Below are 12,684 nucleotides of genomic sequence, written 5' to 3' on the forward strand. Positions count from 1 at the left end.
GTTAAAAGCTAAATCACGTTGATAAAAAACTATCCATATTCGATGAATGAAATAGTGAAAATCTTTGAGCTGTTATACAAAAGTTGAATGAAAATAAAAACAACAGAGAAGGAAACAAATATTTAATTTTCAATTAATTTAATATTTCTCGAATTGATTGAGATATGAAAACGGTTACAAAATGCTATTTATACTTGAATTGTCATTTTTCAGTCTAGATCTGCTGTAAATCTTCTATACAAAACAATTTGAGGCATTATCGTAGAACAAAAATTGCGTCGAGTCATTGTTCTGCCCCCCCCCCCCCCCCTTGTTTTGTTACCTTAACCACGAACTTTATTTTGAATATTCATTTTTTGTTGTTGCAGAACTATTAAAATGAACGAAAAAAAATCGTTTAAGTAAAAAATCTGAATACTCAGTAATTGGCTTTGAAAAATCATTTTGTAACCAAAGTAGGACATAGAACAGTCATTACTCACCTTTTTTATTAAAGGTTCTGCAAATTTTATTGTGAGTAGATCAAACTGTTGTGATCTCTTATAATTTGTCCTCACATTAGATAAGAAATTATAATCTTTAGCCTATGTTTCCATGCTAACGGAACCATGTGTATTGCTTATTTATTAATCAAAGTGCATCTGATATTAAATTGTAAAATGAGCGTTAGTAATGAGGGGTCCATATGTTCTAAATACAGAAAATTAATACTTTTACCTAATAATCAATGTTTACTCTTTTATTAATTCATTAAAACATATAAACTGGAGTGATATGAATTAGAAACAACAACAAAGATGCACACATTAGTAATCGATGTCTTTAAAACTGATATTCGCAGTATAAAAACAAGTGAAACATGTAAAGGTATAAATAATTTCCTGGTTTTCACATCAATTGTCATTTCTCAAGTAACACAGGAACACATCATGCATTATACTATAACTATACAGGGGTTTGGCCCGGAAGCATCACGCATAGCTTCGGTATACGCAAGGGATGTCCGCTCACGGCAGAATCAAAGTCTTGAAATCACGAAAGTCTCAATTGAACTGTGTTTTCTTAAGCCATCATATCTAAAAGAAGAATGAGAAATGTTTAATTTTTGAAAAACACATAACGATGTTTTAACTTTATGATATGTGGTCTATAACTGGAGATAATGAAACCTCCAATGTTTTATTGAATCCAAATTTTAAATGTGAGCATCCTTACCCAACATGACAGCCTCCCTGACTGTTTTCGGACAGCACATGGCGCTGAACTCTCCTGAGTAGAGGTTACAGACCTGACCGACGGGGCAGGCGTTGGGAATATTAGGCTGGCAGGGTCGCTTCAGACGGCTAGGGGTGATGTCGCACGCCTGGAACTCGGCTAGTTTGTTGTGGCACAGAACGGCGCCCTCCATCACCGACAACTCTGGAATACACAACGAATCAAATAGTTAAATAATTCAAATTGGAACTAATTTAATTAATAAGTGTTTAATTTTTTCAAATAAAATTGCAATGTAAGAACTGCGATTGTATATTCGTCAAAAATTTTCTTCACTTTAGCTCTGCTTTGAGTACTGTGAAAACTTACCTAATCCTAAAGTCATTGCTACCATTGAGGCTTTGCCTCCGTCGGCCAACATTTGTTGTACTGTTTCATTCCCTGGTGCTGGCGGCACAATGCCCTTACAAACGATTGGTTTTTGGAGGGGGTTAACATCTAAAAGTAATTAAACGCAAATATCAGTTTAGAAGTCCATAGCATTGTTTCATAATACTAGTAGACAAACGTATGTGCAAAATTCTAACTCTATCAGTTGATGGGTTTTACCTATGCCTGCTTCACGAGGGTTCATGGCTTCTGCAATTTTCTGGTTGACTCTAAGTTGAACCATTTGGTTTCTCATCTGCTTCAACTGACTGAGAGGATCCATGGCGGTCATTGCGTTACCAGACATCCAGGAATTGGCGCTGCTAGGAACCGCAGGATTGGTGGGAGCGTTTGGATTGTTAGCGACGAGATTGTTTGCGGCGGCGGCTGCTGGTTGGGGTGGCGGCAGATTCTGACCGAATGCAGCAGCCCCGAGTAATCCCTGGGCCAGCATCGCCGCTGCGCCCTGTTCTGACATCATGTACATTTGTTCAGGGGTCATTTGTGAGAACTGCTCAGGAACATTGTTACCAAACCATTGAGAGAAATCAGCTTTGGCCAGAGTTCCTGCCCCTGATGTTGCGGCACTATTGGCTGCTTGGCCGTTGGTATTCGGGGCTGCAGGAACCATTGGCTGGGCGTTGATAAGGGTTTCAGGCTGAGACGGGGAAGGGGCAGCTGCAGGAGCAGCTTTTTGCACTGGTACTGGTGGCGGGTTATTGACTGTTGGCGCTACCCCAGAGATTTCTTGACTTGGCTCAGGTTTGCTAGGAGCTGGAGCTGCGTTTGGAGAAAGTTCACCAACTTGAATAGCTTTTACAATTTTAGTTTTGAGAGATGACTCAGGAGTGGTGCTATGCGCGCTTTCCTGAACAATTCTTGACTTACCAACGGGAGGTGAAGCAACCTCTTTAGCCTTATGTTTGAAGCCAACAAATGTAGCAGCTGGAGCCTGCTGAAGCTTTTGTCTTACACCTTGTCCTTGTGCACCTGAAAATTGTTGAGAATAAGAGGTCATTTGCTCTTGTCTTTGTGGATCACTTGTTTTGGATTTGTTGTTTGTGGATGGAAAATATACATTTGATCCTCTGTTGCTTATGATGTCTTTCATACTAAAAGTGGGCCCTAATCCGAGGTTAGAATGTGTTCGATGGTCGTGTTTTCCACGTTTTAAATTAATTTGATCTGGCATATGACTAAGACTCTGGCAATTTATATCTGAAAAAGATATCGGAAATGTCACAAGAAAGGATTCAGAGCGTGCGCGCGACGCAAAGGCGACTTGTGACCATGGTCGTTCTTATCGGCGAGGCGCTTGAATTTTCATATCAAATGCCTATATACAGATTGCAAGGTGCCAATTAAATTTTTTTTTCAAAATGAGAGATTTTGATAATAGCAAAAAAAAGCAGAGCACTAATTACTTTTTCATATAATCGCCGAATCGCAAAATTTACATTTCAGTAGTGGTAATGAGCATCAGATTTGCTATATATGTTAATGGCTATCGTTAGCTCTCTCTAAATCACGTTTGATTTGACAATTTGGCGCGCAGTGATGATCTGGAAGTTCTGCATTAATTCAAATTTAATGAGTTAAATTTACTGTTCACTTTTGTTCTCTCCTTACAGAAAAAGAGAGTTTGTTATGACATAGCCATTAATTCTAGTCTACATTGTTGGATTTCCTTATGTCACATCACAGACTTCTAATGAGTTTACGCTATATTTAATGAAGCAGATTTAAGCGTTTGCAGGGATACATTAAATGAATTTTCCCTTTAGTGTTATCATGAAAACAACGCAGTATATCCTTATTGTTTCAAAGTTTCTGCTTGGTTAATTTGGAAAAAAGAGAAAAATTATTTTTTGCTTTTAAGGAAATTGAAGTTCTAATCGTTATCATATAGATCTATTTTTTGAAAATAATTATATATATGATATATTGCTTTTCTCAAACACTGGGGGTAATCGATCCTTATTGTTTCTTTAAAATGACTCTTTAGATAGAAAAATGTAGAATTTTTTATAACTAAGTTGATTTTTTGTGTGGCAAATTCTGTTTGCATTCAAATTGTTGCTTGACATACAGTCATGATTGGTTTGTACTGTTAGAAAAATAAAATGATTATGACAATAAATTTTAACTAATATCTTCTGAACATCAATATTTAAGCACTTTAAAGCAATGAAATGAAACGTCAAACAATGTCTCTTCAAAATGATTTTAAAAATTGGCAATAAAATACATTTGTTAAATTTATAACTTTTCAAATATCATTTGATAATGAAAAATAAATAAGTAAAAAAAACTTACATGTTACATGGATTAAAGCTAGAAAACAAAATATCCTCTTCATGATTTCAAAATTCGTTAGGTCCCCGTGACACAAAGTAATGTGATCTTTTCTCTTCCTACCCTACAATACCACTTGTCAACGAACGGCACAGCGCTCCGTTAAAAAGATGAACAGGTCATTAACATAAACGTGATGGCGGCGCGATTAATTGCTGAAACAAACAGTCAAATGCATCTATGTTTAATTGTTCTAATTTCTTTCTCATTATGACCCTGTCATCTGATTTCAGTTGTGGTGATCGCTATGACGTCATCTGATAAATTATGACCCTGTTAGACAGCGTTTAATTTACATATATTTAATAATTTGTATCACTGAAATAATATTTTATATTTCATTTCAAGAAAATTTTTTTCTTTTGCTTTTCGGGTTCTATATTTATATTTTCATAAATAGTTTTACACTTTTCCATTAAATTTTGTCGTTGTCGTTGTGATGGTTGTAAAGGTTTGTAAATATGGTTTTCTTATCATTCGAATTATTGTACTACAGAAACCAGTAGATACTGATAACTACAGTACTGGAGACTTAAGTACAGACGTTGCAAAATGAAATGGCGTGAGTGCACAAATCAATTAAACGTCAAAACCCATACAAGTAGGTGTAGACACTTCAAAAACTTTATGTAGTTCAGTAAGATAAGAGTATTTAAACGTTGTTTGCTCGTTTGTTTCATGTCTTTTCTAGAACTTTTTACAGGAATTGAACAATCGCATGCAAAGGTCTTTAGAACTCGCTCGGTGTCTTCATCGAATTAACTGTCTATGATGTTGATGTCTCATGTAGAACTTTCACTTTTGGGATCTTAGTTCCAGTTCTCATACAATTTATTTCCACAAAAGAAAGATCCAGCGTCGTTCGTCGCCATTGTGCAACAACATTAACCTTAAACCATAAACCTTAAACCAAGAAAAGATCCTTTTATTTTGGTTTGAACATATTTCATTGTAGGGTCTTGTTGACAAGAGGACAGTGCACGTTTACCTTTTAAAAACTTAAAACACTGTCCACGATGTAGTTATAACAAAACAATATTTAATTGTTAAAGGGGCATGGTCACGATTTTGGTCAAAAATAATTTTTCCGAATTTGATGTTTACAATGCTTCAGTAAGGCATTTTTAAAAGACAATCAAAATTTGAGGGTCTTTCGTTGAGTTATAAGCGAGTTACTGAGTTTACTATTCTTTGTTATTTAAACAAAACTCTTGTTTAAATTTGAATGTTGAAGTGAAAATTTGAGTTTAAAACTAAAATGAATGTGTTAAACTTTAAGAACTGTTTATTAGTGCTTAAAATTAATAAGAAGATATCCAAACAGCTTGAATAAGATTTTTACTGGTAAATTGAACATATGTTAACAAAAACAGGGCACGAACCTCCTTGTTACATGACGAAGAATCGTATGCCATTTATCTTGCTTATAGTTCTATAACTGACTCATATGATCATTAGAAATACATTCCTAAAGCATAGTATAATAAAAACAGAAAATAGAATTTGACCAAAATCGTGACCATGCCTCTTTAAGGATATGTACAATGATACCATTTCAAAAACATGTTAATCTTTGTAACAAGTAAAGTAGATATACATATAGAAATACGATATTAGGAATACTTTCTGATTAAAGATAAATCAGAAACGATGAGATTTCTTATGGACACTCTTATGCACTATTCTTCAAAACTATTGGAGTCATCTCCCCAGAGAGGAGCACGGGTGTTATTAATGTTACATCTGAATAAATTTCAATCCGAATAGAATATTATGTCCAAGTCTAGTGAAGATTACATTACTAAGTATTTATTTTTCCTAGATTCTTTAGTTCTTTTTTCGAATCATAATAGAGTATACACTGTACGCATAAGCAAACAATCCTTTTTAAAAAAAAAAATGAATATAGTGCTATTTGGGGTTTTGGGGTTTAGAGAAAATTTGATCACGTGACCAACCAGCTTCATTTCGTGATGAACCTTTTAATATTGCTATTCATTTCTTAATAGATCTCCAATTAGTCTGCTAGCATCTTATCCATCATGTGCTAACGTGCATCCTGGAATTTGTAAGCTGGGCATTTGCAGTTTATAACACCATGTTCATTGACAAACGTGAAATTTATTACTGAAACGTAGGAGGCATGTTTGTTGGATCAAGGATATCTTTTTAATCCCATTCTTATTGCAGCTTTATGAAATTGATTTGTTTCTGCTCCTGTAAAGCATGCAACTTCTGAGGGAGACGCTTAATATACACATGATATAGACAAACTTTGAACTTTGGTACATGGGTGTGGGGTCTGTTTCAAGAGAAGTGAGTCTAGTAAGCAAAAATTGTGGGATCATTGCTTTAATGTATGCAGGTGAAAACAACTGTTGGAGGTGTATTTAGTCCCTCTGTAAATGGGATGATATTTCTAGAAAATAATATATTAGAGAAGTTATTTTTAAATATTAATGATCAGATTAGCATAATGATTGCCTGACCTTTATACGCCATGGCCATTTGTATTGTTCACTGCTTTTTACGATATCAATTAATGAACAAGGGTCTACCCGGAATATACCGTACGTCTATAGAGATCTTGTATGACGTTACTCTGTCACAACCACGGGGTCACAGGTATGAAGGGTGCACGTGTATCAGGTAATTTAAGTTCAAATAAAATGTCATATCAAACGGTCAGAATGGACTAATACAAAATTAAATTTAAACGACTTCATTTTCTCTTCAAACTTTCTTTTGACAGATATATGTGTTTTTATTGTATTCGCTAATTTAGGCGCTCACAAAAATGACACAAACGTACAGTTTCACGATCGCGAGGAATTCGTGATAATGGCGTTGTCACTCAATTACTGTAAATCACGGAGTAAAATAAAACTTAAAATTTCTTGTCGAAAGTCGTGAAAATTTTAATTGTGAATAATCACTTACAAGCTAAAACTGATGCAATCCCTGATTAAGCACGCCATGCCGAGTTTAATTAGCACAGATTAATGTTTGGAGACATGCCCTGTGTTCAATTAACAAAGTGATGGATCTATTTTTACCCACATTTACACCATTATGACATATATTAGCAGGTGTCTGAATTCTTTTTGATAGTACATGTACCTGAGCATTTGAGTAATAAATAGTAATGACAATAACATTTTGTGTATTTAAAGTACATGTTTTGAAATTGCTTAATGATAATATTACTATTTTTGTCCTCATAATTATCACACGTATTTAGTGGTGCAATTGTAAGCTCAAAAGACATCAGCACTAAACATGTTGCGGTTTTAACTGAAGGACAGTCATAAATGTTTTAGGTTCAACAAGCTAAACAAGTTGTTTTTTGTTTTGTTTTTTTTATTTTTTCTTTCCTTTGTACAATCCTTGTTATGTATAATTCAACCTGCTATCTCAATTTTCCATTCCCTAAAAAAAAAAATCAAACAAGTCAGATTTACAAACACTAAATATACACATGCATAAGTGTTTAAGAAAAGCAACTAAACGTAAAATATTGTTTTCATATACAGAGAAAATTATTTACATGCATATCATAACAGATGAAGAAAAAGAAATCGTTTCTTTTTTTCTTCACATTTTTAATATCATTACTACGTTAATACGAACGATCATTTTAGATGTGGATCTCTTAATCAGACCATTCTCAAATGGAGACTGGGCGCGAAATGCCAAGGACCAAGCCTATGTCCGCAACGGAAAATTATTTAAAGGCCGCAGCTTTAATCTGAAATTTAAAAGTAATATTAACACTTAAGTCTGAAATTAATGCGTGGATTATTGCCTATGTTGAGTCATATCCTGTTGGGAAAAAATTCAGAATATTTCAGGATTTTATTTGAATACCAAAAAGAGTTCAATCTAATATTAAAGGGGCATGGTCACGATTTTGGTCAAATTTTATTTTTCTGTTTTTATTATTTGCAATGCTTTAGGAATGCATTTCTAATGATTAAATGAAATTTGGGTGCCAGTCGTTGAGTTTTAAGCAAGATACAGGGCTCACAATTCTTCGTCATGTAAACAAGGCTCGTGCCCTGTTTTTGTTTACATAGGTTCAATATACCAGTAAAAAATCTTTTTAAAGCTTGTTCGTCTATCTTATTATTCATTTAAAGCATAAATAAACGGTTCCTAACGATTAACACATTTATTTTAGGTCCAAAACTGGAATTTTCACTTCAACATTCGAAATGTAAACAAACGCTTTGTTTACATAGCGAAGAATTGTAAGCTCTGTAACTCGCTAATAACTCATCAAATGACACTCAAATTTTGGTTGCCTATTAAAAATGACTTACTGAAGCATTGTAAACATCAAAATCGAAAAATTAATTTTTGACCAAAATCGTGACCATGCCCCTTTAAAACCAGTTGCATATCCGCATACATCTTCTCAAGTCAAGGGTTTCTGATCCGCTCCGCTCTACATGATCCGCATATAAAACACAACCAAACAAACAAAACACCCCCCCCCCCTAAAAAAAAAGACAATCACAAAAACAAACAATAACAGCATTCAAAAAGAACACATCTGACGGTCATTACAAGATTAAATAAACATTGAACTGTTAAATTACATGCGAAACTTACATGTATTAACTTTCTATACTCTTGAGTTGCTTTCCATCTATGCATAAACCAGAACTTTATCAGTTTATTACCAAAACAAAATGTAAGAAGTAGAAAATAGGAGAATATGAGATTGTCATATAAAAAGAAGTAATTCAAATCTTATGACAAGTTTTCCAAAAACATTGTGTTTTACTAAAGCACATCTTAACAGAACACATTATTGCGTTCTAATGAAATTATTAATGACGTTCATCAGGCAATAAACCAAACTTGTAAAGCTCAGGATGCTACTCCTCCGGTTGTATAATAACGAACGAAAGCCGTTCCCAGATGTATGAGCATTAATTACTGTTAATGAGTGCTTGAAGCATAAAATCTCAATTAAATCTAAATAAGAAAAACATCGTTAAATAACTTTATTTTTTGCACCAGTAGACTATTTATGTAACGACGTGTTCTACACTTTATTATGCTACTTATTTAGACAATTTATTTCTTAAAACAGTAATTCTGTCTTCTTTTCTCTGGATTTCAACTTTGTTCTATTTTTTCATAAGTATAATTTGTCATAAAAATAACTTTAATGTTTTATTTACTCTATAACTTTGTTTGCAACAGACACAATTTACCACTTGAAATCATAGGTCATCCTGTGTATATGATGAACAGAATACGAAGAATCTCTCTTCTTTCTATAATATTCTCTTGGGAAGTGAAAAATATAACTAAATGTTGACAAGACTGTTCTGAAAATAAAAAGTCAGTAGAAAAGGATGAATATTATGTTTAGAAAAAAACTAAAATGTTTAAAAGTTACACGTATCCAAATTTTGGGTCCCGATTACTCGGTCCTATCCGCCTTCGACACATGTAGTTATACGTGATCATTTCATATTTTACAAAAAAAATTGTATTGTGTCCTCAATAAAAATAAAAGCTGGCCAATTTTTCAGTCATTGCTACTTGATTGACACAGTATTTTAGATTCAAGAAGTTTCCAGATTTTGTGAAAACTGTTAATATTTCCGGCTTAAATGTATGTAATTTATGTAATTAATAATGTTTTAGGTGATATAAGTAAATCCTTAAACACTTTGAATTTTAAAGTGGGTTTTTTTCCCACTTTTATTGAAGTGAACAATGGTGATACACAAAGTCCTAACAAAGTACAAGTATGGGTTTTTGCATCCATTTGTTTGGCTATTTTAATTCTCAATACAATTTACAAAAATTCCAAAAAATCTAAAAATAAATCAATGAACATTTAATTATTTTTTCCCTAAAAAACTAGATAAACAACCTTTTTGAAATCAAAATCATTTTTACACTTTTTTGTTGTTGCAAATTTCACTCTTGACTTTCTTCTTAAATTGATGTATAAAAGGGGAGGGGGTATAAATCTTGTCAAAACGAGGTCGTGTACATTTTCGTCGTTGTTTCTGCCTATTGGGTAGCTTATTCCATTATAAAACGTGTGTATTTTTATATATAGGCTCATATTAGTTCGAAGTATCGAGGCTAAACGTTTTGTCTTTTTTTATATTTTATACCATAACTATTTCATTAAATGATCGGGTCTTAACTTTCTGATAAAAAAAATATATGCTGTCCAGAAATATCAAGGAAAGCAAATCTATCACACACAAAAAATTATAGAATGATACACAGTAAAATTGGACAAATGACATGCACCCTCTATTCCGTTTCAAGAAGATTCTCTCAATATACTGAGACAACTTAGTGGAATGGCCCTCCCCCTTTCTGGTAAAATTCCAACCATTTTTAATATTGTGTATTACATTCGTGTAATTTTTCCGTTTTTGATGATTGGCTTTGAATTATATGTCATATTACACGTAAGTTCAGTGTTGACAAATCACGAATTGTTTGAAAGTCCGTCCGAAAGACCCCAAGGAGTTATAAGTTAATGAATAATTTGTTGTCACATCATCTGGGAGAAATGAGGCGGGTGATCTAAAGCGATCGTTATGACAAGTATCACTTGTTCAGGACTTTGAGGGTTGTTCGTTTTATGACTCGATTTATCAAAAAAGACATTTCTTCCTGTTTTTCTAATTTCAAAAATAACATAGTTATTGAAAAATCGTTCTAACTGGCCATCCAGCACTGGTGAGAAGACCTCAAAATAATGTGGAGAGCCATAGTACTAATACTAAATGCTGCAAGTGAGTTGTCTATATTATATATTAACTTATTTATGAAAAAGTTATATTTACTTATTCATAAGAATATTCCTCTAAGACCTTGATCTGAAAACTCTTCTTTGTCATATGCGTATCTGCAATGTATCCGTTTACGATTTTATTTTTGTTTGTCGAAAATTTTCGGATTTAAACAAAAGGAGTGCAAGTTAAATGAAGAGGTAGACAAGACCCCAGGACAAAATTAAATCCTTGTGTGTTTATTGTAGGCGTCGCCTGTCTGTTGGGGAGCGATTTCTTCTCCCTGTCCCCGTTTGAACAGCGTGCATTCGAAGGTGTACCCGGGATCCCAGCAGAACAGCTCTATAAAATGGCAGGTAAAAACCAGAGAGAGAGAGAGAGAGAGAGAGAGAGAGAGAGAGAGAGAGAGAGAGAGAGAGAGAGAGAGTCTGGATTTGCTATGACTATATCGTATATCATCTACTTCTGTCAGATGGCTCAGTATCTGATGCAATCAAACTGAAGGCCAGGCTTTCCCTGTCCGGTGGGGCAGCTCCAGTTCCCGTTGTCGTCTCCGGGGGTGGATCTCCGGGCGCCCCTGCCTCTGTCCCGGTCAACCACGGCGGCAGTCTCTCGACCGTTTCGGGAGGATCGCCTGGACGGATTCCCTCCTACTACTCCCTGTTCCGGCCAGGCCCGTCATTCGGGGGACTACAGTTGGCCTACATCCACCCCGGGTACCCCCACACGGGTCTCCACCACAACCTGGCTACCATGGCTTTGATTGGTAAGTCTGTGTTATGCACACTTAAGGAGGCTGGATGATCGTTCTAGACTTTATTAATCTTCTTTAGACGAAGAGCTCTGTATTTATTAAGATAAAGGAAAGTTTTAAAATTTCATATCTTAAATATTTGGATTTTTGTTTATTAATGTATAGTTTGGTATAGCTTCTTAAATTTATAATTCTAGCATTGAAAATATATACCGAATCTTTTAAAAATGCAAGTGAAAATTGATTTAAAATGTACACGTATGTTAACTTACAAATGTTTTATCAAACTTATGAACTCTCTTTCAGATTAACCCACTGTAGAGCTTGAAGGTTGAAAATGTAAATGTTCCTGTAGATTTCAAGTAAATAAACATGTTTTAGCCAGACTTTGAAGTCTTTATATTCCGATCAATATAACAACTAATGGGACATGCTTCGTCATATGGATTGCTTTTTCAAAGAAATTTTAAATGGGTTTACTTGCATATAAATGCCATGACAAACGACCTTGGTTCGGTCTCTATTTAAGAGTAAACCTCGTGTTGTTGTTGCTTCCTGTAATAGATTGATGGACTAAGTGGAAAATTAGCGATTCTAAACAATGTTGTTCTATGGTTGGTTAATTCCTGAAACCTTTTCAAGTTATGAAGTCAGCAACATTTTAATGAAGTCAGTTGATGACTTGATCTTAAAGGGGCATGGTCACGATTTTGATCAAATTTTATTTTCTATTTTTATTGTTTACAATGCTTTATGAATGCATTTCTAATGATCAACCAAAATTTGAGAGTCAGTCGTAGACCTATTCTCATATCAAAATGAAAAAAATCCTCACTGTCTGTCCCAAGTAACTGTTGTTTCTGTCACATTTAGACGATTTTGATAAAAAAAAAAAAAAGTAAAACACCCACACACATGTGAAAGAAGTACAATCGAAATTTATGGAAAATAAACTATCCAAGATATCTTCATTGACACGTTATCATTTTTCATTTGGAAAAATCAGGAACGAAAACAGATTTCTTACGGAGATTTATTATAAGAAAAGTCGATATCTTTCCTCCATTCGGAAGTCACTCGGCATATCTCGCAACGTTATCATCCGGGTACTTTTCATGTATGTTGCAATGCAAAATCTCCGTAGATTCTTTC

General features: G+C 34.2%; 2 protein-coding genes across 5 annotated transcripts; one reads left to right on the forward strand and one right to left on the reverse strand.

The window, feature by feature from the left end:
* Positions 1 to 723: 723 nt before the first annotated feature.
* Positions 724 to 4,095, reverse strand: LOC128155658 (uncharacterized). Of its 4 annotated transcripts, none has more exons than XM_052817471.1 (6): positions 3,961 to 4,095; positions 2,533 to 2,862; positions 1,825 to 2,424; positions 1,585 to 1,713; positions 1,216 to 1,419; positions 724 to 1,076 (listed from the first exon to the last, which is right to left on the reverse strand). In XM_052817471.1, the coding sequence occupies exons 1-6, from the start codon at positions 4,001 to 4,003 to the stop codon at positions 1,063 to 1,065; spliced, it is 1,320 nt and encodes a 439-aa protein (XP_052673431.1). In that variant the 5' UTR covers positions 4,004 to 4,095; the 3' UTR covers positions 724 to 1,062. The 4 variants fall into 4 exon arrangements, with proteins under 4 accessions (XP_052673431.1, XP_052673434.1, XP_052673430.1 ...); XM_052817474.1 differs by having other exon boundaries at positions 2,533 to 2,634; positions 3,961 to 4,088; XM_052817470.1 differs by having other exon boundaries at positions 1,825 to 2,862.
* A 6,547-nt stretch (positions 4,096 to 10,642) lies between these two features.
* Positions 10,643 to 11,919, forward strand: LOC128157067 (uncharacterized). The gene is made up of 4 exons (XM_052819422.1): positions 10,643 to 10,781; positions 11,027 to 11,134; positions 11,251 to 11,544; positions 11,839 to 11,919. The coding sequence occupies exons 1-4, from the start codon at positions 10,745 to 10,747 to the stop codon at positions 11,841 to 11,843; spliced, it is 444 nt and encodes a 147-aa protein (XP_052675382.1). The 5' UTR covers positions 10,643 to 10,744; the 3' UTR covers positions 11,844 to 11,919.
* The last annotated feature ends 765 nt before the right edge of the window (positions 11,920 to 12,684 follow it).

Source organism: Crassostrea angulata, chromosome 7 (genome assembly GCF_025612915.1).
Source record: "Crassostrea angulata isolate pt1a10 chromosome 7, ASM2561291v2, whole genome shotgun sequence".
In the NCBI taxonomy this organism is placed as follows: domain Eukaryota; kingdom Metazoa; phylum Mollusca; class Bivalvia; order Ostreida; family Ostreidae; genus Magallana; species Magallana angulata.

Excerpts from the sequence above, each read along its gene's own strand:
- LOC128155658 (XM_052817470.1), bottom strand. The coding sequence starts at position 4,003 with ATGAAGAGGATATTTTGTTTTCTAGCTTTAATCCATGTAACAT. Across the intron at positions 2,863-3,960 it reads AGCTTTAATCCATGTAACAT|ATATAAATTGCCAGAGTCTT; the intron begins GTAAGTTTTTTT and ends TATCTTTTTCAG. Across the intron at positions 1,420-1,584 it reads AGCAATGACTTTAGGATTAG|AGTTGTCGGTGATGGAGGGC; the intron begins GTAAGTTTTCAC and ends TGTGTATTCCAG.
- LOC128157067 (XM_052819422.1), top strand. The coding sequence starts at position 10,745 with ATGTGGAGAGCCATAGTACTAATACTAAATGCTGCAA. Across the intron at positions 10,782-11,026 it reads ACTAATACTAAATGCTGCAA|GCGTCGCCTGTCTGTTGGGG; the intron begins GTGAGTTGTCTA and ends TGTTTATTGTAG. Across the intron at positions 11,135-11,250 it reads ACAGCTCTATAAAATGGCAG|ATGGCTCAGTATCTGATGCA; the intron begins GTAAAAACCAGA and ends TACTTCTGTCAG.